This window comes from Vicugna pacos, chromosome 11, assembly GCF_048564905.1.
Source record: "Vicugna pacos chromosome 11, VicPac4, whole genome shotgun sequence".
Classification (NCBI taxonomy): Eukaryota; Metazoa; Chordata; class Mammalia; order Artiodactyla; family Camelidae; genus Vicugna; species Vicugna pacos.
In genome coordinates this window covers 40,574,964-40,601,651 of record NC_132997.1, presented here as the reverse complement: position 1 = coordinate 40,601,651, position 26,688 = coordinate 40,574,964, and the positions used below count along the sequence as shown (strand labels likewise).

Genomic DNA, 26,688 nt, shown 5'->3' with positions numbered 1-26,688 from the left:
AGCAAAAACAAAAACAAAGCAAAACAGAAACTAGTATTGGTAAGGATGTGGAGAAATTGGAATCTTTGTGCCTTGTTGGTGGGAATGTGAAATGGTGCAGCTACTGTGGAATACGGTAAGGTAGTTCCTCAAAATTATTGAACATAGAATTACCATATGATCCAGCAATTTGACTTCTGCCTATATACCCCAAAGTACTGAAAGCAGGGACTTCAACGGATATTTGTATGCCTATATTTATAGGAGCATTATTAAATAATAACTAAAAGATGGAAGCAGTTCAAATGTTCCTGAACAGATGAACAGATCAAGAAAATGTGATATATACATACAATGGAATGTTATTTACCCTTAAAAAGCAAGGAAATTCTAAAACATACTACAAAATGGTGACCCTTGAAGACATGCTGAGTGAAATAAACCATAAAATTTCAACCAAAAAGGTCTTATTTCACTTATATGGAGTACCTAGAGAGTCAAATTTATAGACAGAAAATAGAATTGTGGTTTCTGGGGTCTGGGGAAATGGAGAATGAAGGATATTGTATAGACTTTCAGTTTTCAATTTTGCACAATGACATGATCTACAGATGGATGGTAGTGATATTTGCAGAACACTGTGAATATACTTAATGACACTGAACTGCACATTTAAAATGATTAAGATGATAAAATTTATGTTATGCATATTTTACCAAAATTAAAAAACAAATGTATTTTAATAATATATTCTAATATCTAAAGTTGTTTTTTTAAACATGAAATTTATGCAATAAGTAAAAAACTAAAACATAGCAATTTAAAAACTAAATATAGAAGACCGTGTATTGAATAAATTGGAAAAAAATTAATTACCTCCTAAGAAGGAAGGGATCAGACAGTTTCAAAAATGAGTTATTACTGCAGGGGTGGAGTGGAACAGAGTGATACAGGAGCAAAGTTTTTGTATACTATTAAAATAAGTTAAGTCTTAATCCAAGCTAGATTGCTATAAATTAAGATGTTTATTGTAATACCTAGGGTAACCACTAAGAATATTACTAATATATATACATATATATAAAATATAACTAATAATATATATATAATAAAAGAGACAACCAGGGAATTAATAAAATGGAATGAAAAACATATCTAGTTAACGTAAAACAAGGCAATAATAGAGAAAATGAATGACAAAAAAATTTAAGACATATATAAAACAGCAAAATGGCACAAGCGAATTCTTCCTTATCACTAATTACATTAAACATACATGGATTAAACTTTCTAAGTAAAATGTAGAAATCAGTAGAATGAATGAAAAACCATAATCCAACTTTATGCTGTGTAGAAGCAACTCTAGATTCAGAGACAAACAGATTGAAACTACACAAAAGGATAGAAAAAAAAATCTGTGCAAACAAGAATCAAAAGAGAACTAGAGTGGCTATGCTAATAATCAGAAAAACTACGCTTTAAAGCTAAAATTTTTATGAGAAACCAAGAACATTACATAGTGAGAAAGGGGTCATCAATAAGAATATGTTTCATCTGGGTTTTGGCACAAAAAAAAAGACTATGTAACAATTACAATTATAAAAATATATATACCTAATATACGAAGCAAAATTGATCAAATTGAAGGGAGAAATAGGCAGTTCTACAAAAATAGTTGTAGACTTCAATATCCCACTTCCAATAATTGAGAGAACAATTAGGCAGAAGATCAAGTCAATGGAAAACGTGAGCAACGCTGTAAACACTGTAAATTAGACTTGGTGATGAAACAGACAAACGAACTGCCCTATAGCTATGAAAAATTTAATTCACAATTTAAAAGTACAAAAAGTATGAAATCTCCAAGCCTAGATGGTTTCCCTGGAGAGTAACACCAAAGGCTTAAAGATGACTTGACAGCAATTTTACATAATCTCGTCCAGAAAATAGAAGATGAAGGAAGATTTCCTAAATCATTTTATAAGGTCAGGGTTACCCTGGTATCAAAACCAGACAATGACAGTTCAATAAAAAAAAACAGTACAAACCAGTATTTCTTATAAATTTAGATGCAAAATTCCTCAACCAGAATGTCAGCAAACAGAATCCAACAATATACATAAAGAATCATAGACCATGACAAAATGAGATTCATTCAAGGTTTGCATTTGAAAAACAATCAACATAATCTACCATATAAGCTAAAGAAGCTAAAGAAGCAAAATCATATGATCATGGCAAGGAATGAAAAAAATTTTTAACAAAATCCAATAGACATTCATGATAAATATTCTTGGCAAATTATTATCTATTGGCTTAATTCAATAACACCTATAATGAATGCAATTCCTGTTAAAATTATGGATTTTTTTTGTATAGACATAGACAAGCTTATCCTAAAATTTATATGGAAATTGTAGGCCCTAGACTAGTTAAAACAATCTTGGCAAAGAAGAATACAATGGGAGGAATCACTATGCTCAATATTGAGGCTCACTCTATAGATAGAGTAAGCAAGACAGTGGGTATTGGCAAAGGGATAGGCACATAGATCAATGAAAGAGATAAAGAATCCAGAAATTGACCCACACAAATATGCCCCACTGATTTCTGACAAATTTAAAAACAATTCAATGAAGGAAGGATAGTTTTTTTTTTTAATAAGTGGTGCTATAGCAATTGGACATCCATAGCCAAAAAAAATAAAAAAGAAAAAGAAAAGAGAGAGAGAGAGAGAGAACTCAACCTAAATCTCACACCTTACACAAAAATTAACTCAAAATTGATTGTGGACCAAAATGTAAACTGTCAAAGGACAAAATTTTTAGAGGGGAAAAAAAATAAAAACAAGAAAAAAAAAAGCCAGGAGATTATCTTTAGGGTCTAAGGCTGGGCAGAGAATTAGACTTGACACCAAAAGCATGAGCCACAAAAGAATAAATGTACAAATTGTACCTCATATGAATTAAAAACTTTTCTTTGTAAGAAACCTTGTTAAGAGGTTGAAAAAATAAACTTTAGAGTTAGGGAAAATATTTGCAAACCACACATCTGGTTAAGAACCAGTATCTAAAATACACAAAGAACATTCAAAATATATTAATAAACAACCCACTTAGAAAATGGTCAAAATATTTCATCAAAGAGGATATACAGATAGCAATAAGCAAAGGTGTTCAATATATTTAGCCATTAGAGAAAGGCAAATTAAAACCACAGTGAGATATCACTCCCTGCCTATCAGAATGGTAAAATAAAAAAAAAATGACAACACTAAATACTGGAAAAGATGCAAAGAAATTGGATCATTCCTACATCATTAGTAGTAATGTAAAATGGTACAGCCACTTTAGAAAGCAGTTTGTTCGTTTCTAGTAAAACTCAACATTCTATTACCACAAGATACAGCAATTGCATACTTGGATACGTATCACACATTAATGAAAATTTATGTTCACACAAAAACCTACACAGAAATGCTCCTAGCAGCTTTATTCATAATTACCCCAAACTGGAAATAACCCAGATGTCCTTCAGTGGGTGAACTGTTAAACTGTGTTATATTAGATGCTACTGAGCAATAAAGAGCAATGAACTGTTAATACACACAACAACTTGAATGAATCTCCAGAGAATTATACTGAAAGAAAAAAAAATCCCGAAAGGTGTGATTTTATTTATATAAAATATTTGAAATGATAAAATATTAGAGATGGGGAACTGATTAGTGTTTGGCGGGTGTTAAGAACAGGTCTGGAGGGGAATATGTGTGAATGAGGTGGGTGTGGTCATAACAGAGCAACACAAGGGATCCTTGTAGGAATAAAATCGTTTAGCACCTTTACTGCAGTGGTGGATACAGAAATCTACTAATACGAGACGACTGTACAGAATCTAATGCATACACACACACAAAGAGAAATGAGTACAAGAGGAGAAATCTGAATAGAATCAGTCAATTGAATCAATGTTAATATCCCGGTTTTGCAAAATGTTACCACTGGGGGAAACTGGTTAAAGGATATTATGAGATCTCCCCACATTATTACTTACAACTGCCTATGAATCTATAATTATCTCAATTAATATGCCAACTAAAATAAAAACTAGATAATATCACACTGAATTTTGAATCCTAGTCAAGGAGTCTCAATTGTTTCAAATAGGCAGTTGGGAGCTATAGAAGCTGGTTGAGTATGCATGACTTGATTAGAGCTTTGGATGAAAAGAATCAATATGATGATAGTAAGTATGACGAATTAAAGAAGAAACTACGAAAAGCGGGGACACTGAAAACCAGGATCGGGGATCAAGTAAGAGGTGATACTGAAGTGGACGTTGCACCCAAGGACGTGTAGACTAGACCTGTGCCTTTGGTCACTTCAGCAACCACACATCCAACACACGTTCTCTTAGTCCGAGTTTTTTTGTAATTCACACAGTATGTGAGAATCTGATTATAAAGCAAAGGTAGTTCTGAGTTATTTCACTATGTTGAACTAATTCTTTTATGCCATGTTTTTAACATTCTAGTAAAAGGCAGAAACATTTTTAGTCCTTGGTTTCAATAATATTATAATTTTATAACTGTAAATGAAATAAGTTTTCTAATCACTGTGATAATTGGCATGTTTTTAAAAATAATTTTAGATGTTTGAAGACTGGAAAAATATATTAGACTTGTGATTTAAATTAATTTTAATTAAATGTTCAGAAAATTTTGATTAAATAAATTTATAATTAACAATTTTAAGTGTCTGAGGACCTTTAATTTGTTAACTTTGAATGTTTTGATTTATTATTCATATAAGCAGAATTTTAAATGTTCAAAGAAATATTATTTAATGAATTTGTACATGTATTTAATTGTGTAGGAAATAAAATACAACAGGAGTGAAGTTCCTCGTGCATTTAAAGGTTACCATCATCAAATTGCAGATCTGGAATCCAAGTCCTTCTCTGCCTCTGCGACAACCAGGCTGCCCTGGACAAGTTTGCATCTTCTCTCTACAGTCAGATCTGGAAGGAGCAATGGATCTTACCTTATGGGGTTGTCCATCCTGGACACTGTGAGGAAGGCAGCAAGATTGGCTGTGTAGGAGGAGCACACGATGAGGGTAAAGAGCCACCAGCTGCCCATCACGATGCGCATGGCCATGGAGTTCACTGAGGACTCACCACCTGCAGAAGGCAGGTGAAGAGCATTGGTCCTGAGCTTCCACGCTCACTCTCATCCCCAGGGAAATTATCTGCCCCGGGGCCAGGAACAGGGACCCACCCTGGTGATGAACTGGGGAGCTTGAAAGTGATGGCTGGCTGGTTCTGGTGGGTGGTGACAATTCTGGGGAAAAAAAAATCCTAAGACCACCAATCTTGGAAAGAGATGGGAGGACCACAAAATATGGAAAAGCTCGGACTGGCATTTTTAGTGATGTGATGTATTTCAAAAGGCCAAGAATTGAGTTCTGAATATCAAAATCTTTCAATTAGAAGAGTCTGCCTCACTGTGTGGAGAACTCCCAGAGCTGAGACCGTACAGAAGGTCCCTTCCCATTTTAAATTCCCATGGAATAGGCTCAGGAATTCTTTAAGTGTAAAATTACCTCCTACCTGCAGTGTTCCCTCGCTTTCTTTTAAACCTCGGAAATGAGATGTACCAAATCACTTTTATTAATATGCAGCCCTCAGTAGATGACTTTTTCTTTCTTTAGGCTTTTCAGAAATCATTGCATGTGACTTTTAGTCAGAAGCTGCCTCTTTGAGGCCACTTATTTCTCCTTGGTCCCTTAGGTGATAGCAGAAAAAAAGCTTCTCACTGACTATTCATATGAAACCTCTCGAACAGGTAATGCATGCTTTGCCATGCCGCAAACAGGGCCAGGACTCACGTTAGCAACTCTGCAATCTGTTGTTTCTGGTCAAAATTGCACAATCCCGCAACCCCTACAAGTGCTCTCCAGACTCCTCAGAGATAGGAGGTTTTGGATCTCAAGAATGGCTGAAGTACTGCTTAGGTGATTGCAAAACAATTGTGATATTTTTATCCCATTAAGACTTCAAATTTAAGCAAGATACAGTTTTCATCTGACAACCCCGTCTGCATAACAATCAGTCTAATGTGGGAGGGGAGCAAAAGTGCCAAGCAGAACTCCAAAGTTAATTTTATCTAAAGTGGAAAATCAGCATTTGAAGTTAAGTTCTTGGTGTCATTATTTCATTTAGTTCCTAGGTGACATTACTCAGAGAAACTGGATGCAGCATGGTATCAGTACTACCTTAAAGACTAAATAAAATTGCATTTGCAATGACTTTGGCTAAATGCATCCAAGAACTTTGCCAATGGACAAGTTCTTCCAGGCCCCCTGGGGCTATTTCAACAGCGGGGGGGAAAACCAGAAGGGTACCTTGCTGTACGAAGGCTCCATAGACGATCCAGATGGCACTGTGCAAAGTGGCAGAAGTGGAGGGTCGGGGCTGGGCGGCAGTCTGGGCCCGCACAGCCTGAATCCGGTTCAACACGAATATCAGCACGCCAACCACCGGGATGGCTGCCGCGATGCAGGCCCAGACGGCAAAATCAAACGGAGCAAAAAGGGAGAAGATGCTGATCTTCTCCTCCGGCTTCTTGAGGAGGATCCCCACCGAGTAGTCCATGTAGCGCTTGCTGAAGTCCACCACGCTCTCGCGCTCCGGGGTGATGGTGATGGCGGAGATGGCCAGGTCTGCCCTCTGAAAGGCAAACCCATCTCATCAGACGGCGGTCCTCAGCTTACTGCTGGGTGCCACCCTGGCCGACGCCTGCCCTCTCTGGCCTTCGGGGTGTTCTGCTCAGAGGAAGGGGAGTCAAGAGTTGACCCCTCGTGACCTTGAATACTGTAGGGAAAATCCAGCGCTAAGTTGTCTGTTCTTATCTCCTTCGCCTTACAAATTTCTCTCCCAAACCCTAGAAACTCGTGGAAACCCCTTCTGGAGGAGAGAGTCTATAAACCATCTTAATTCCTGTGCGAATTGCAGTTTTTCTGCACTTTCTTATTGGTCCCCCCAGCAAACTCTCTCTCTTCCTGGTCTTTCCCTCTTGCTGTGCCCCCGCCCCCTCCGACTCCCTTCTATTTCCTGCTGCATTTAGCTACCTCTTTCCTATACTTCAAGGCCACAGGGACACTCCATTATTCTCATCAAGCCTCTCCCAGCTCCATTAGGCCACACAGATGTCTCTCTTTTCTAAAACACATTACAAGTTCTCTGGTGAGTTGTACAGCTACCTCGAATCTCATTCATGTCTTAGGTTGTTTCATATGCAGACTGTACATCAGACAGTAACGTCCTCTAAGAAAAAAGGGGTCATCTACTTCTTTTGATCTTCCACCTCCCTTAACTCATGGCTTCTCAGACATATGGCTGATTCTTCCTGAGGAGAACCGTACTGTGAAGGGGCCCTCTGGGCATCCAGTGCTGTGACCTCGCACGTACCTCCCAAGACTTTTGCTTTCCCAGATGGGCTTAACTTAAAAATAGACACAGTACTTAGCCATAAAAAAAAGAATAAAATAATGTCATTTGCAGCAACATGGATGGACCTAGAGATCATCATTCTAAGTGAAGTAAGCCAGAAAGAGAAAAAAAAATGATATTACTAATATGTGGAATCTAAAAAAAAAAAAAAAAGGACACTATGAACTCATCTACAAAACAGAAACAGAGTTGCAGACACAGTAAACAATCTTATGGTTACCAAGCAAAGGGGGTGAGAAGGTAAATTTGGGAGCTTGGGATTTACAAATGTTACCCACTATATATAAAATAGATTTTAAAAAGTTTCTTCTGTATAGCACAGGGAACTATGTTCAATATCTTGTAATAACCTTTAATGAAAAAAATATGAAAACGAATATATGGATGTTATGCATGACTGGGGATTGTACAGAAATTGACACTATAATTGACTGTACTTCAGTAAAAATAAATACATAAATAAAAATAAAAAATATATATAAAAAATAGACAAAACCTCATTAAGGTGGAACTAGACTGTAAGGTTAAAGCTGCCAAGACTGGTGGAGCCTTGGCTCCTCATGCCTTGGTGGATGTTGGCCGGCAGTAATGGGCTTAAAGTACTTGCTTCAACCTCGAGTGCATTAAAAGGTACAGTGACCATCTCCGTCTTGGCTCTTGGGCCTCTAAGTAGGAGGCATTGTGAGAACCAAGTTTAGTTTAGAATGACCAGTTATGACAACTGAGCCAAACTACATATTCAAATGGAAGAAAACTACACAGAAAGATTTTATCAGGTCTAACATGTGGGCTGGAGGGGGAGATGTACTGATGTTCTAAACTGTGAAAGCCAACAACATACCTAGAGTAAGGAGAAAAAATGATGGAGGTGACCATGTCGCAGCACAGACTTGTCACAGTTGTATCTCTGGCTCTTGTTTTCTCTTCTCATAAACCCAAGATCCAGGGAGGGGTTTTGTTTTGTTTTTTGTTTTGTGGTTGCTTTAAAGATTCAGAGAGTTTGAGGCATATTTAAGGATTGAGAAAGTGACCTAGTGGATCAGGGTAGGTTTACAATATAGGATGGAAGGAAATTAATTTATGAAACCAGGTCCAGAGCACAAGGGAAATGACTCATGGCACAGATGGAGGGCTGAGCTGTAACAGGGGGAAAACACTCCCCTCTCTGAAACTGGGGGTGAGAGCATGTGTCCACAGATGTGAATTTCACAGGAAGTTGAAGTAGAATTTCATGCCCAGAAGTCTCCATTTCTTTCCTGAATATAAGATGACTTTTTTTTTTTTAACTTAGGATAGAAGATTATCAGGTGGCTTGAAGAGGAAGATAAATTTTGGAAACAGTCTCTAAGAAACATAGCCAAGAGGCCCAACAAAGAACAAGTTAAGGAACGTGGGCTGTCCCGAAGGCCTGGCTGAGATGGGAGGCCACACACTGTCCGTACACCCATCTGGACAAATTTGCGATTTTCTCTTCTAACTGTGTAGAACAACATCAGAGTCAGAGGGTAGATAACAGAATCAAGTCAGGGTTTCAGTACAGCAAGAAATCAAGAATAATTTAGGAGACTCACAAAGGATGAAGGGAGCAGGAGTTTCTCTGGACAACCACAGAGGGCCCACCAGGCGGGAAAGGATGCAGCCTCAGAAGGGCATAGAAATCTCAGAGAAGAATAAACCTCAAACACCAAGTGAAAAGGGCCAGACACAAAAGCCCACATGTTGTGTGACTCCATCTGTATTAAATGTTCACAAAAGCAAATCTACAGAGACAGCAGATAGACTAATGGTGCCTAGGGCTGGGGTTGGGAGTGGGATTACTGGTAAATGAGTATGAGGGATCTCCTTGGGGCGATGGAAGTATTGCAAAACTAGATTATGGCGAAGGTTGCACAACTCACTAGATTTCCTAAAACTCATTGAATTATACATCAGAAATCGGGTGAATTGTTTGTATAAATCATTCCACAATAAAGCTGTTGTTTTTTAAAGCTTAGGAGAAACTGGAGAGAATATGGGCCTCGTGTCTATCTTTAGGGGTTTATAAGGCAAAGGGCCTGAGTTTTAGGGACAAAGGCCAGAAAAAGTCAGCAGGTGGACAGGTTGCAGTCATGGAGTGGGACAGTGACAGCAACGTGTAAGATGCTAACAAGATGCATGGGTCCGGGTACTGGAGCAGAGCACGAGCAAAGGTCACTGGGAGTAAGAGGGTCAAAGCATTGGAAGCCCAGGGTTGTCTGTAGGGATGTCAGAAATGGTGAGACTGATGGCCATAGTCACACTGGACAGGGAGGACTTGAGCAGATCCACTATCATAAATGACTGTCAGGAAATGATCCAAGGGTCAGTCATGGGACAGCAGGTGCAAGGAAGGGGACACAATGAATTGGCTGCATGCCATGAGTCTCAACGAAGATCCAGGTTCTACAGGAAGGAGGAAGAGTAATGGCTTGATATTAACACGAGGAGCTGGGGAATGCCACCTCACTTACACGCAGTGATGCAGACACACCCGCACACTCATGCACACATACGCATGCATGTGGACACACACATGATATAGACACCTACTTTCGGGCTGTGAAGAAGAGAATAAGCAAGCACCAGTCCCCGCCACGAGAACTGGGTTCTTATTTCAGCCCCAGTGTTGGGGTGGGTTTTATGAAGGGTGTATTACACAGCAGACACAGTGGATGGGTTTCAAAGGAACAGGCACAGAAGGAAAGCACAGAGCGCCAGGGAATGAGAAAATAAAAGAGTAAAAATGGATACAGCAAGGAGGAAGAGGGTTGAGGAAAAGAGGGTCTTGGTGTGTGGAGAGTGGTGACTGTATTCTGTCCAGCTGGGCCCAACGTTCCAACTTAACAATGGGCCCAGTTAAGAGATTAGCCCAGAGGCAGAGGATGGTGTCCCTCCCCAGGGACCTGCTTTGGGACCTACCTTGCTGATGAGCTCCCCGATCATCCCGTTCCAGGAGGTGTTATGGAGCTGGTGACCGTACCTGCCATCGGGGGCCTGGTAAATCTCATATTTGAAGCCCAGAGCCTTGGCCAGTGCATCCAGGACATCGATGGAGAACCCTTTGTAGCGCTTGGGCTGTCCAAGGATGTTCTCAGCCACCATCACGAAAGGCTCTTCCTGAGGACAACAGAATGAATGTTCTTCAACTCAATAACAGGTTCATTAACACACATCTTCCCAGGGTACTGATGGAGAGACCAAGCCAATGAATCATAACTTCAGAACATTTTGGATTTACCCAATTTAGGCCTGGAGTCTGAACCTCTCTTCCCTTTCCTAAAGCACTTTATGGAGACTCAGGATACAAGACACAGGAAAATCTTTCCAACTGGTTTGTTGATGGAAGAACAAAGATTTACTTGTCCTCTATCATCCGAGACTCAGCCCAGAACACCATCTCCCAGAATAATATGACTTGTTGTCTTCCCTTCATTTGTGGCATTCAGGACTCTGTGCTTAGGAAATGCCATAATTCTCCAGGACCCACATAAGAAATGGGGAGACTTCTCATCCAGGATAATAAATGACAACAAAGCTCTGTGATATTGGACTGAGAGAAGACAGTATTCCAACTATCAGACTGTACTAGGAGATGGATGCCGAGTCACAGGACAAGGACGGGATTAAACCCCACAGGGTCCCATCCAGGGTATGTTCACATTCACACATTTTGTGCTGTCACATGTGATCCTAGAGGGCATGGGATCATCTGGAAGACACCTCAACCTTCCCTACCACAGACCTGTGAAACTGAACAAGATGGGGCCTTTTGCAACAGTCCCCGAGACTACACCTCATTAATTTAATTTGGGGGAGGGGTGTAAGGTATAATGTGTATTCATGGTGTGCATATGGGGAATGCAGGGATACTGCTGTCAAAGACTTCTAGAACCCAGGGGGCACTCATGCTTGTTAGGACAGAGGGGAATGATTGGATCATGTCTGACCAGCTAATAAAAGATAAATCAAAAATGTCTCCTACAGTTCAGAAAAGGCAAAGAACGAAATGGAAAGGAAGATGCCTTCTAAGGTGTCTGAAAGATGTAAAAGTCTCTGATTCCAGAACAATTGTGCAGAAATATTCTAACCAATGGTCTTTGCTATGAACTTTGTGTCACATGGGCCCATCAAGGGTGTTGGGTTCTGGAAAAATGTCCTCCCAGCATCTTCCTGGGGGCTCTGGCTACTAGTAAAGCTCTTTTAAGGACTAGCAGTAGGTCAAGATCCTGTAGACATCCAAGAACAAGTGTAGTTGTGCCCATTCTGGAGCTCAGCACTGGATCTGGCCTAGAGCAGCCCCGTGACCTCCTGTGGAACGTCTCAGAGGCTCCAGGGCAGAATCTCCAATCTTATTCTTCCTTCATTATCCACAAAATTCTCAAGAGTGAAAGGTCTTCTGAAAGCTCCAGCCACTACTTAAGACCCTCTTCTCTCCAGACCCAGCGTTAGGCCAAACAGAGAGAAGCCTCTGGCTCAAAAGCCTGAGTGGTGGCCCTCCCCATGTGCCCATGATCCTACCAAGACAGTCACCACTTTGAGAGTCAGTCCTTGGAGGCGGCTGCCCATGGGCCTCTCCTGCAGGCTGCCATTCAGACCCTTCTCTGAGTCCCACGTCGCCAGCTGTGAAGGAAAAAGGGAGTGTGAGGGACGGAGCGGGCACGTGTACACATCTTAGGAACTGCCTCCTAATCTGGGCTCCTGAGTCAGGCAGATAGGCGGACAACAGCCCTACGAGTTTCCCAGAGACCCAAAGCCATCTTAAAACCTTAGAAAGAATAAAGGTGGGACAGACAGAGTCCCACCTCCTCCGTCAGCTCATCTGGATCTCAAGGACTCGCTACCTCCTTGAAATGAAACCAGTTGGTAAGAACTTATTTCTGGAATGAACGTTTATATCCAATTTTACTCTGTCCACCTACTGAGGCTATGTCACTGTGTCACTCACAAAGTATCCTCTGTCTTAAATGACTCCTTTGACTTGCCCAGGCCAGACGGTTCTTGAGTGCAACCGCTGCCACCACCCAGAGCAGGATGGGGCTCAACAGTGAAGCAGGTAACAAAGACCCACGTAGACAGCTGTCCTGCACCCGCATGCCTACTGCAAGCAGGATCGGGAGCTCACTGTCTGTCTTCACTGTAGTGTGAACTTCATGATTTTGCCTGATAGGCAGGTAGAGGCCAAGAATAGCCATGCTCTGGGTCTGCTGTAGCCATGCTCTGGGTCTGCTGTACCCTCCTGAACTGCAGAATCTGTCCAGTAGCCTGATGCATCCCTGACAGGCGCCTAAGGGGGTCAAGAAACCCCATCCTGGCTCAGAAACGACAGGAGACACAGACGTTCTTGGGACCGCTTCACTTCCCTGCATCCCTGCAGGGCCTGAGCAACAGCGATACAACCTTTGTCTGAGCAACGATCCTCAATCATTAATTGGTGAGCTGTAAAAAGATACAGAGACTGGCCCCATCTAAGGCCAACAGAATCAGGACCTCAGCGCTTGGACAGAGGAATATTAATGCTTCCCCTATAATCTTCACTGCAAACCTCTGCTCTTCTAGGTCACTGGGTCTCTGACTTCACCTCGTATTAGAATCTCTAAAGAGGGCTTCTAAAACATACCAAAGCCTGGGCCCCACCCCTAGAGATTCCAATTTAATTGGTCTGGAGCAGGCTGGATATGGATCATTTACTTCGCAGGTAATTCTAATGCACAGCCAGGACTGTGGAAGCAGTGATCCACGAACCGTAATATGCAGACTGACCACCCAGGGATGTTGCATGCACTTTCTGATCCTGGGGCCTAAGATTATTCCTGTCTAACAAGCTCCCAGGTGCTACTGCTGCTGATCCATAAACCATCATTTCAGTAGCAAGGGGTTAAAAGATCAGACTGGCACAGACAGATCTACCCTACATCAAGGAAAACCCACAAGACCCCTAGCTAGGCTGAGCGAAAGAACTAGCCCTCTGTGGAGAAGTGCCACCAGGTGCCCTAAAGGAGCCATCAGTAGTGCCACTGAAGGACACTCCTACCCTCCCAGCATCTCTGTGAGGTCACAGTTCCAGAATCTGAGGGACTACTCCACCTGGAAGACACTAGAACCCGGAGGACGAAAGCAGGAACATCAGAATGAGATACATGGTTCTAGGACCAGTTTAAAGGAAACTGGAAACTCCCGCTGTCACTTCAGATATGATGATACCAGCTAAGACCCACTCCACCCTAAATAACAAGATACCTGGCAGTGACAAATGAGTCATTCAGTTAAGACCACAGCCATCTACTCCGAGGAGCTCCCCACAGCCACCACTCATTAATTTGGGGGCATTGCAGTGAAGAGTAAAGTTAAGCTCTACCCAAAGTCCTGTTCAAGGACATCAAGATGCCATACTCTGGGAACTGGTATAGTGAGAAAGAAACATCATGGCTATTTCTCCAATGGGTCTTAGGAAATAGCCTTGGGACCCAGAATCCATTAAAATGCTAGTGCAAGGGAAAAGACAGACTCAGACAAATAGAGTCAAGGTGTTGATCCCCTGCATTCTTCAGACCCTTTGCTATTGGACTCAGGGGACTCTCTGATGTGTATCTGGGCAGCCTGCATCTCATCCCCACAACTGGTTAGCCCAGGCATTGGGGCTGCTCAACCCTATGTGTGATCTGCTGCACCTCCTGGGTTAGGTGGTGTTATGAAGTTTCCCTTTACTACCCCAATGATTTACAGAGTCATAATGGAAGCAATCTTGTCCCAGTGATGACATGCCAGCTCCAGGGACTGGATATTCTACTCTGCACCAGGACCTGAATGCCTAACACCTGCTGCCAAACCTCCTTGGCACTGGTGAAGGGGCATCTGAACTCTGTGCCGCCCTGGCTTAGATCAGCACCTGGGAATGAGGCTCTGTGTAGCACTGATCAACCAGTCTTTACCTGTCCTTCTATTGGGATTGTAATTATTCGTGAGTACTGAGACTGGAGGCAGGAAAAGCAGCTGGGATAAAGCCCTGTCCTTCTAGAGTTTTAGCTCCAGAGAGAAGGGCTCTGTCTCTCAGTCCCTGTCCACAGCATCCTCTGCTTCTAGCCCAGTGCCTGGCTCAAGGCAGCAGCACTTCTGCGCCAGAGCATTACAGCAGGCTCCCCATTGACCTCATTACCCCCAGCCTCTCTCTCTTACAGTCCACCTCCATTGTATTTATAATAATAATAATAAAAAACCTGAAGCATGAACTGTGTTAATTCCTAATTACTTCCCATTTCCCAAATCCCTCACCTTTCTCATACAGATGGTGTCCCCTCCTGACTCTACAGCCAGGTCCTTCCGCCTAGGATGCCATTTCTCTTCGGCTGGGTCTGGTAAACTCTTCTTCAATTTTTTAAAAACAACTTGCTTTCACTTTTGGGCAGTTTTAGATTCACAGAAAAGTTGCAAAAGTTATGCAGAGAATATCCCTACGCCCCTTGCTCAGTTTCCCCTGTTGTTCAGATGTTACATCAGTGTGATACATTCCTCACAATGATGAAACGTCGAGTTCAATCATCACCATTTATTTATACACAGCTGCAGCAGGAATGACCCCTAGCATCTTTCCTTCTGGACCTAAGTCAGTGCTATTTGGGTTTCTTACTCTGTCCCCTGGGATCAAAACCCTGTCTTCATAAACTGTCCAGAGTCTCAAGTACTTGGATTGGACTTGGCCTCGCTTATTCCCATCTCAAGATTTCCAGCCTTGCCTTCAATGTCATTTCTCCTCTTGAGGATCAATTCCCAAGTACTGGGAAAGACTTGGGGAAGTTGGAGATATTAAGTTAGCACGAGTTAATAGATCTATGTTCTAGGTGTTTCCATTACTTACCTGAGTGACCTCAGCACATTTTACAGCACATTTTACACTCAAAATATAAGAGACAGTCAACAAATATTCTGGAATAAATTTAACTTCCCTGAGATTCCACTTTCTAATCTATAAAATGGAATAAAAACACCTTCCTTGCCCACCATGTTGAGGGGCTGTTCAAAGGAGAAAATAGTTTTGAAATAATATGTTATAAAATAATTTAATTAATAATCACAAAGTAAAGAATCAGGATATAAAATGGTGTGTACCACACAACCTTAATTTTTTTTTTTAAAGGTAGCGGAAACAATGGGAGGAAATGTATTAAAATGTAATATTTGGATTTATCTTGGTGGTGAAGTTACAAATAACCATGATTACTTCTTTGCGCTTTTCTATGTTTTTAATAGGTTTTTCATTACTTTCACAAGAAGGAAAACAAGCTTTGGATAGAAATAGCAAGCATGGGGTGATGAAGTAAAATCCTGTCACATGCACTTGTATGACTGAAGCTGAAAGCAAGGAAGTAATCAGAGCAAATTATCTGTTGGTGTGTCAAGGCCAGCCTGAGAGTCAGAATTTAACAGCTCAGTCCTCTTGAGACAGGAGGAAAGAGGGCAGGGCACAACCACTAAAAGAATAACATAGCTGTTGAGGATGCAACATAAACTGGTCAGAACCAACTAGGCCCAAGATGGCGGAAGATTCAACTTCCAGTAGACCTTGAGCCTCATTATAGGCTCACTGTAATACGTTAGCTGCTAAATGACACACCCACAGGCACCATGACAGTTCCCAAGCTGACGGTAAAAGGCCAAAAAGTGGACAGGAGCCCAATTCTTGGGAATCCCAGCCTGTTCCCCAAAACAGTTGGAATAATCCTCCCACTTGTTAGCATATGAAAGTACCCATCCCATAAAAACTAACCGCCCCTGCACCCCAGGGCTGCTCTCCCTTCTGAGATGAACCACATTCTGCCTATGGAATATGTATCGAATTAATCCTCACTTTACTTTCTTGACTTCCGGGTCTCGTCTCTGAATTCTTTCTGCGATGAGACAAGAACCTACTGTCTGGAAACAGAACCTACTCTGCAGGAGCACTGGCTGCAAGGGGCTGTGGCTGAGGGCCCTGTCTCCTAGAAGACGCACATTGGGAGGTCCTCCAGCAAAGCATCACACATTCTAAGACACCTCCAAGATGGTGTAGGGCCCCAGGAGACCGCTGGGTTTGGAGACAGGGAAGCAGCCCTTCCTGAGGCCCGGTTCCATGAAGACACACGATCGCTCTCCACTAAGAAAGCGGGGCAGCACCAAGTCATGTTAGTTACTATTCAGACAATCCTAACACGAGGCCATTTAAATCAAAGTGCAGCTTCATGAGAGGGGGAAAGAAATTCTTCTAAACCTGTTATTATTATGCTTATTTTTTTGTCTGAAACTACAAAAGGTTTTTTGTTTTCTGTTTTTTTTAATTGTTTGTACAGTACAGATTCCTCTCTCCCTGGCCTTCAGGCATCCTGTACTCCGACAAAAAGAAAAAAAAATACTTCAAAGAGAAACCAAGATTCTGCCTTCAAACACATCAAAGTGTAATCATGTTCCAGGATCCAGATTCGAGTTGGGCAGGAAAGTTTATTATTCCCTCACATCAGCCTAAAGCCAAGACCCCAGGCTGGGTCCCCCTGTGTTCTCGCCCAAATCTTAAGACTGGAGTGGTAAGCCGTCATCATTTCTGAGTGAGGCCATCCCTCTGAGCACCTGATATGTAAGACCAGAACAGAGAAAGGCATAATCCTTTCTAAACAAAATCTTTGGTTTAAAAGACTCCAGTGGAATGTTTAAAAATAAAATAGAGCCTTTAAATGGACTCCCAAACTTGCAGTCCACCAAGATTAGGAGAGACTATGTCCTGCCTTCCTCCCCAGGGTAGCTGGGGCTGCTGGTTCAAGATGCTAGAGAAAAAGTTTCAAATCATAAAAGCCAAATGAGGCTGATAGGTTTGATAAATGGGAAGCCAGAAAAACCTTTCACCCAAAGAAGTCCTGACACTTAGTCATACAGCTGCAAACCATTTCATTTGTACATAAGCGTGTCTACTCTAACTTCCCCTTGTGTTTTGCAGACAGAATTCTGTTCATGGGCTCGATGAATTTATGGCCACAGACACCCACTTTTGACAGCTGACCTGTCAAGATCAGCGCCTGAAAAACTAATTTCCAGCTCTGTTAAACAAAACAAGAACTGCCGTGATTTGATAAGACAGCTACGGTTTTCATTCATTGCCAAGATCCGCTCTACCCAGACCAGAAGCGTGGATGGAGCCAGAGGTTACAGCGCAGTCAGCACTTGAAAGGCGATATATGGTTTCAAAATCTGATTATGACAAACAACCGTTCAGGAGATCAGCCGATAGGAGAATAAATTTCATAAACCACTGGTCTCAGGAAAATATATTTCCTGAGTCAATCTCAGTGTTCTCCATGTTAGTGTTTGAGTTGTGAGATGTAGGGGTTTGGGACTTTGTGGCTTGTCCTTACTAAATGCAGGACCATTGACCAGAAATGGGATGGTCCTCCTTTGGAAGACTGGGCACTGTGGTCTGTAGTCTAGTTCTAGAGGGGTCTTAAAGGGCTGTGCTCTTTTCATGGGGAGGGGGGAAGGAGGGAGGAGGAAATTCAATTGGTTTACAGCCCAGAGTATGACCAACTGCACACAGAGAGCCTGGTCAATTCCTTGGGAGGGAGGGAAGGAAGGTAGGTAGGTTCGCTTCACCCCAAATCTCCTATTTAGCTTTATCAGACAGAATAACAGATCAATAACCTCTATCATCATGTTTCACAACTGAGTGAACAATACTTTGGTGCTGAGCTTGTCTCAGGAGAGCGCTGGAAGCAGGAAATGAAGTTTTTATGACCAAGCCTGTCAGACGTCACAGCCATAGTTCGAGTCCCACGTGAGCTGTTACCTCATCGACCAGCAACTGCCGTCAGCTGAGCCCAGACACCCTCGGCGGGGATGCAGGCTTCCATATGAGGGCACGTGTTGTTTACCATCACGTCGGTACGGGGGGCTTTTCTAAAATAATGAACCCTCTGTTAGCTTTGATTTCTTTGTCCATTTTTATTGGAAAATAAATTGGTCAGGTGTGCGTTTCAAAGAATCACAGCCCTGGGTAGGGGTTCAGCCAGCTCTGATTTTGGTCAGAAAATTGCACATTTTAAACTTTGGCTAAATGCAAGGACAACATGTTTAGACACAAACAGGGCACCTTGGAAGCAGAGTGTGAGCACCTGAGGGTAGGATATTGGTATCTGTAGCCAGGGTTCCTGAAGTAAAGTCTCATTTGAGAATTCATTTTGAGAATTCCCATATATCGGGGCTACTGAGGGCAGGCCTTTAGAGTATGAACCACAGGAGATGACCATCAGGTCAGATGTATCTATTGAGAAAGGGGCCAGGACCACTCTTGAGGCTCCAGATGTGCTGTGTAGGAGGGCAGAGGGGACTCATTCTGGGATGGGGAGAGCTGCCAAGTCTCGGTCCATGTGCGCTGGCACAGGGAATTAAGCGTTTGGTGAAAGTTGTGCCTTTTTAAAATAAGTCCCGGCATTACTCGGGCTAAATGTCCAAAGGGAAGCGCCCTTAGGAAGTCAATGAAAAGTGAAATAAGCTGAAGAGATATCACATATGGGGGCTTCATGAAAAACCTTTAGTAAGAATGAAAGATACTCCCCCCAGGGGGCGTTGGAGAGGAAGATGCTTAAAATCAGACATGCCATTGACCCTGGCAACCAGGTCATTCCTGATAGAGGTCACAGAGAGGCCCAAACGCCAGCCTCTCCTATCTGAAAGCCCAGGGCACAGAGGGCTCACTGAGCCCACACTGACCGACTCCGACGGTGCCAGCAATGAAATTCTTCTGCCACGTTAACAGGGACAATGGATGCAGATCTACTTCTGCTTAAGATCCAGAAAGCAGCAAGATGATGTTGCTCTCATTGTAAAAAACAAACAAACAAATAGATCATCAGTACAACTGTATTAAAAAAAATTATCCTCGGAGAGACCTGTGGTCATAAGACCATCTGGTGAACTGAATTTCAAAGGATGAGAAGCCCCTCCCAGGAGAGACAGGATATAAGAAATATTTCCTCTTTGGCAGATAGTGGGACAAAAGAGGTGGTGGTTATATGAGTGGATAAGAAGGACAAAACCTGAAATTTTAGCAAATTCTCACGGGCTGTGTGTGGACCACCATGACAGTGAGGCTCCTGGGAGCCCAAACTCAAGGTGGGGCCACATGTTCTCATTAGCTCTTTCCACCAAGCTGCCACTGGGTGGAGGGTGAGAAAGAAAAACAAGACAGAGCAACCGAAAGTTATGGGACAATATCAGATACATGTGGATCGATACAGGACTTGTATCTGCTATATTTGAAGAAACCTTACAACTCAATTATAAGAAGGCAAACAAGTCAACTTTTTAACAATAGAGAAAGAACTTACTTTTCCAAAGAATATATGTGAATGGATAATATGCATAAGAAAACTCAACATTGTGAGTCATTAGGGAAATGAAAAATGAGACCCCACGGGCATCCCACTGAATCTCACTAGAATGGCTAAGATCAAAGACTGACGTTATGGAGTACTGGTGAGAACCAGGAATATAAAAGGTGCAGCCCCACTGGACAACGGTTTGGCAATTTCCTACAAAGTTAAACAGACACTGAGCATACCCCTAAAGCAATTCCATTCCTAGCCATTTACCTAAGGGAAATATAAACTATGTCCATACAAAGGTCAGGATGTGGCTATTCATAGAAGCTTTATTCATAATAGCCAAAAAATGGAAACACTCCAATGGCAACCATGGTGATTGGTGAATGGATAAAGTGGGGTCTATTTCTACAATGGAATGCTCCTCAGCAATACAAAGCAACAAGCTACAGACACGTACAAGAGCATGGGTGAAGCTCAAGAGTATTACACCAAGGGAATGAAGCCAGACCCCAAAGACCACAGACTTTATGACTCCATCTATGTCACGTTCTTGAAAAGGCAATATCGTAGGTCTGGAAAATAGATCAATGGCTGCCTGGGGCCAGGGATGGGAGGAGGGAATCCAAATGCAAAGAGGAAGGAAGGCTATTTGGGGGTCGCAGAAGTGTTCTGTATTTTGAGTGATTTTACTACCAGATACACTTTCAGAGCTGATCATACCATATACCTAAATTGGGTGAATTTATTGCAGATAATTTCATATAAATAAACTTGACTTGTTTTACACACACACACACATGCACATACTGATAATGATTTGAAAAAGGATGGAGCCATGTGCTGGAGAGGTGGTGGGGTAGTGGTACTAACCTATCCTGTGGCCTAACTGTGACCCTTTGGCAAGGAGGGTGAGAGGAGAGGATTCCCAAAATTACATAATGAGCAGTGTCAGTACACTCGTGTATTCGTGCCTGAACTAGCTAGAGTTAGATGGCTAGCAAGGGGCCAGGAAATTATTTATCAATCTCAAAGAAATTAATTCATCTTTATTAAGGTTTAGTAAGTGCAGTTTTACCTTCAAATAATTCCTTGGCTTGCATGGGGGTAACACAGATCACAACACATCAAATATAATGCGACACAACCTTTCTTTTCATGCTTATTTCATCTTGCAAGATGGCGCATGTACATGCCCAACTCAAAAAGCTAGTTATAAGTGGCTATTTCTGGAATTAGGTAGAGTGATGAGCTTGCAGGTAATGTGCATCTCTTGCCCTGTACCGTCCTATAATGTTTGAATTGTTTTACAGAGAGGAAGAGTCACTTCTGTGATCAGAAGAAAACCAATAAAGCGATTTTCATTTTGAAACTGCATTGCAATCTAGCTTGTAACTGTAATGTTGGTTTCATGTCTCTCTCTGATCGTTTTCAGTGTATTGGTTTTGTCTCTCTAAATAAACCGCAAGTCCTAGCAAAGACAGCATCGTCGGTGAAACAAGCCAGGATGGAATCTGTTTCTCCCACCTGTGTGCTGGGGGACCTCAGTGCTTGAACTGGTCCCATTCTTTCTCTGGGCTCGTATATTCTCATCTGTTATTTGTTATTAACATGCGTTAGTTTTTGTTATTAATAATTCTTTTTTCTCCAGTCTTTACTGTGTTCAGGTCCATGCTAGCAGGTCAGAGGATTCTTATTAGTGTGAACTGACTAGAATTAATGGCTCCATACACACTGTATACACTGTACATCAGTCTGAAGGCTGACAAGATAGCTCTGACAGCAGTACTAGGAGTCCCTGCATTGGAAGAGGAGCAGGTGTCTCCCATCACCCTCTAAATCCTGGGCTACCTCCTCTTTCTAGAACACTCTCCTCGTCCTTTGTTCTCTGACTCTCCATCATCCTTTGAAGATCATTCTAGAGATCCTTCCTTGGACCTTATACCAAGAGTAAGTGTCTCCCTTTGGTGATCCCAATCCATCCCAAATATTAAAACTTCATGTCTATTATTCACAAATATCCTATATCTCTTCTAAGGCAGGCACTCTCTTTTCTTCATTTTGATTCACTCAATAAAATTCTACTAGAAAAATTAATAAAAATTTATCATCCCTTGGGCACTGTCTCATTAACTGGCTGAAATTTCATGCTTATTTTTTCAAACTCTAACTGTCAGGTTATGCCCCGTATCTGAAGCTCTGTAAAAGGCTTTCTCACTCACTTCTGATTTAATTATGATGGTTGATAGTGTCTGGGCTGGATTTTCTCTTTTGCATGATTTTGTTTTGTGTAGTTACATTAAGACTTCTAGTCGTGGGAAAGTGTTAGTAACATGAATGATTCAGAAGGCATTTTAAAAAACCCACTTTTTCTGTCTTTACCTCTAGACACTCATTGCACAAAGTGTGGTCTATGGACCAGGGTATCCCATCCCCTGGGAACTTTTTTAAGTCCAAGAATCTTGGTGCCACCCCTTGTCTCCTGAGTTAGTGTCTGCATTTAACAAGGTTCCCAGGTCACATGTGGGCACAAAAAGTTTGAGAAACACAGTTTCTAGACCACACCACCATGATTTCTTGCCTGGAACCTTTCTGAGCTGCTTTTCCCATCTCTCAGTGCTGCTTCTGTCCATCTGCTGTCTAATTCCCACCGTGTAGCCAGAATTACCTTTCTTTTCTTTTTTTAATAAAAATTGTTTTATTTCATTCCCCTTCTTAAAATCCTCAACTGATTTTTCTGTTAAACCCGGATTTAAAAGCCTTCCATCACCTATAAGGCTCTCCAAGACCTGCCCTTCAACCTCGACCCCTGCCATGTTTTCCACCTTGCTTACTAAGTTCCACCAAAACGTGTCACCTTTCAATTGCTCTCGAGCCAAGATCTTTCCTGCCTTGGGAACTCTGCATCCACTCTTCACTTTCCTGATAATTCTTATCTCAGTCCCTCACATGGTTGGCTCTTTCTCATCTGGCAGATCTTACCTTTATCCTCTTAATAAAGTCTTCCCAGCTCATTCTTTCTAAGTACTTGTAATATTCTTAAGCATAGAACTTTGCTATTTTCTTTATAGCTCTCAAATATTGTAATTGTTAAAACCACCCTCTGTGACAGAAAATTTTTTTTGGTTTATATCTGTTCTACTGTTTGTTTTGCTCACCATCCTACACTCAACCTCTGATACAATAAATCAATGAACTAGTCCAAGGAGTCAGCATACTTTTCCATAAAGGACCAGGAAGCTAATGTTTTAAGCTTTTTGGGCCATATGGTCTCTGTGGCCAACTATTCAATGAGTGTATGTGGCTGGGTTCCCATAAATGTTACTTACAAAATAAGTGACAAGCTGGAATGGATCCAAAGGCCATAGTTTCTGATCCCTAATCGTCAATATCTTTATTTCTATTGCTCCCTCTGTCCAAAATGTTCCCCTCTCCAACTGAACTTTTCAAAACACTATGCTTCTTTCAAAGTTTAATTTTTCATTAAAAAATCATTTAATTGTCATGTTTTCAGGAAATCCCATTTTATCCCTCCAATGAGAACCGGCAGATCCTCCTGCATCTTGCAAGCATCATGCTTGCCCCCTTTTCGTGGTGCTGAGCACATTCAGATTTCCCTGACAGCTCCTGAAGATGGTTGTGGCAATAGTCCCCATCCCACATGCTCTTCTATAAAGTGATTTCACCACTCCTAATCAAGAAGTCAAGTTGAATTCCCCTCTCATTTAAAACCTGGTCTGAAAAAAAAAAATCTGGTTTGAATCTGATGCTGCATGTCTTTGAGTCGAGGTTAGAAACGTCTGCTGGACTCTTAGGATGCTCGCTCTAGGACGGGGCTTTACAACCCTGACCACACTGACATTTGGAGCCAGATAGTGCTTTGTTGTAGGGGTGGAAACTGTCCTGTGCATTGTAGAATGTTTAGCAGCATCCCTAACCTCTACCAACTAGGTGACAATAGCATCCCCCATCCCCATTGCCTGCTGCCAGTAAAAAGTTCAGGAGCCCTGAGACCACCATGCTCGAAAAATGACGTGTAGGTATTCTAGTTGGCAGTCTCCAATGAATCCAGCCTTCCAGCCACCTCTGCCAAAGTACTAGACGTGTGAGTGAAGCCATCTTAGGCCCTTAAGATCAGCCCGACGTGCACCTGATCAAGCGATCTCAGTTAACGTCGAAACAACCACCAAGCCACGCTCTGGTCAAATTTCCAATATGCAGAATACACGAGATATAATAAACTTTTGTTTAAAATAGCAAATGTGGGGACAATTGTTATGTGGTAGTAACAATTCAAACAGAATTTGGTACCCGAAAGGATGGTGGCACTACTATAAGGAAAATACAAAGTATGTGGAATGGGCTTTGGGACTGGGTAGCAGCAAGAACCTAGAAGGACCTTAAGGAGACTTTTAGTGGAAGCAAAACGGGCCTTGAGAAGACTGGTGAGTGTTTAAAGGAAAGGCAGAAAAATATTACGGGAAGCTAGAGGAAAGCGTACCCTTGTTACACAATGTCAGAAAATTAAGGAAAACTGTCATTGGCAGTGATTTGAAACACAGCAAATCTCCTTAATAAATGGATGGATCTGGCTAAAAAAGTGTCGGACAGAATTTGAAGTATCTTTTGTTTCCTCTTAGCTGTTTATCATAATGTAAATAAGCGTAGATGCATAGACAGTTCATAGACGGCCTAAAGAAGTGATTTTATTTTCAAGCAAAATTTAGAGAAAATATATAGAAGCCATGACTTCTGGATTCAAAAATAAAATTTCTCAACCTGCGTCTCTTCTGGCAGAAACTTCCAAAATAAAAAAGATCTCTGATGCAAAGAAATCCCACAGGCTCCCTGGAAAATGTGGACCCATGAAATCAAGGGTGCAACTGTAAAACCCTTCCTTAAGATCTCAGAAATACTTAAGGTAGTGTCCTGTAGAGCTTTCAGAGAAACAAATGGCTTTTTCTATAATCTGAAAGGCATGTGTCGCCGACCCTCTCTGTTAAACAATAAAGCTTCTAAAACTCCATAGTAGCCTGTTAGGGAGTTCACGGTAGAGAAGAGCCTGTCTCAAATAAATTTCTAGGCTTTTTCATCTAATGTAGTGAACAACCAGTGAACTTATTAAAACATTCACACGATTTTTAAAAGAACTGCAATGACAGAAGCACAGCCAGGTTAGACTAAATGGGACATAGAAAATGCAAAATGCAAAGAGACTTTTAGATCCTGAACTTCTATGGGGAGGACGCAGTTGAGAAATCTATTAAGCTGCCATATATATGTATATATATATATATATAGAAAAGGAAGGGTGATTGGGAAGGCAGAATCAAGAACTCAGAGGACTGATCAGATAGAATCATTCCCAGGAAGCAGTAGCAGGTCCTAATCAAGATGTTAATAATATGAATCCAAGTGGATATCAAAATTGCTATGGACCAGCAATCACTATGTGATTCCAGATTAGAGGAGATACCTCCCTTCCTTATGGATGGAAATCTTTATTGCAGTTATCCTGTCACTGTCTTGCTTTTCTATGTGGAGTGTGGGGAGGTCAGAAAACTTATCTCTTTAGACTGAGATCGTCAAATCAGTTGAAAGAACCTATACTTGGAAAGCTGTATCCAAGCAACTGTACCCAAAGAGCTTCATCCTCACCTTGACTTGACTTAGATGAAACTCCCTGGACTAAGAGCCAATGCCGTACAGAATGAGACTCTGGTGTTCTTGAGGGAAGAAATGAGAGTATTTCTCATTTGCGAAGGCTGTGGATCATTATGGCCAGAGGAGAGATCATAGCAGATTGGATCTTTCAAGGGTAGGAACAAAGTCATCCATCTCATACGCTCTTCTAGAATGTGGTCTGGCCACTTCCCCATCAACACGTAGAGACTTACTGCTTCTCTTCCCCTCGAATTTTGACTGGTTTCTCTTGGAATTTATAAACTGTGGTGGAAGTAACACTGTGATTTCTGAAGTTACATCCCAACTGATCATACAGCATCCACTTGATTCTCTGGTGATACGTGCTCTGGGGGGAGCCAGCCACTACGTAAGGAATCTAACAGCCTTGAGAGCACCATGCTGAAAAGGCCACATGCTGGTGCCCTGGAAGAAAGTCTCAGATGAGCTTAGCCTTCTCTCTCCACTGCCAAGGTACCCAACGTATGAGTGAAGTCCTCTAAGACTCTCCAAACCAGCCCGTCTGCCAGCTGAGTATAACTAAGTGATCTCAGTTGTTGCCGCAAGGAGCACAAAACTTTCCAGCCAAGCCCTGCTCCACGTCCTGACCTGCAGGATCTGTGAGATATAATAAAATGGTTGCTGTTTGAAGCCACTAGATTTTGGGGTAGTTTATACATCAATAGTAACAGTTTCCCATGCATTTGTCCTTATGCTCATCTTAAAGGCATGAGCTGATTCATTTCTCTCTGTATTCTTAAGATGTCTAAAGTAATGCCTCCCAAACATTAGGTGGACTTTTTTTTTTTAAACTCCACAAAGTATTGTCACATACTGCCTCTCATTTGAATGCCATCAGCATTTTGTGAGTTAAGCAGAATAGCAATTAGCATCCTCAATTTTGCCAGTGGAGAAACTGGGACCCAGAGAAGTTACATGACTTGTTGTGTGTCTACTAAATAGTTTAGGGAGGCTGGAAACTCAACACTTTTGATGCCAAAACCACTGGACTTTTCTTTTAAAACGTTCCCTCTGCACATTGTAGGCCCTTCATAAGCATTTCCTTAGTCCATAAAGGAAGAAAGAAAGAACACATGTCCCCAAGGCTGTTCATTTCCATAGTAATGGAATCTCATTTGGACTCTGGGGCAACAGATGAGGG

At 41.9% G+C, this 26,688-nt stretch overlaps 1 protein-coding gene across 2 annotated transcripts in view; it reads right to left on the bottom strand.

Annotated features, from left to right (window-relative positions):
• GRID1 (glutamate ionotropic receptor delta type subunit 1) overlaps window positions 1-26,688 on the bottom strand; it is a 624,094-nt gene that overhangs the window by 98,396 nt on the left and 499,010 nt on the right. For both annotated transcript variants that reach the window (XM_031682334.2, XM_072972326.1), the window contains exons 9-12: window positions 12,028-12,129; window positions 10,429-10,626; window positions 6,384-6,708; window positions 5,022-5,160 (exon numbers count right to left, since the gene is read on the bottom strand). In XM_031682334.2, coding sequence (XP_031538194.2) covers window positions 5,022-5,160; window positions 6,384-6,708; window positions 10,429-10,626; window positions 12,028-12,129 — 764 coding nt within the window. The remainder of the gene's footprint in view (window positions 1-5,021; window positions 5,161-6,383; window positions 6,709-10,428; window positions 10,627-12,027; window positions 12,130-26,688) is intronic.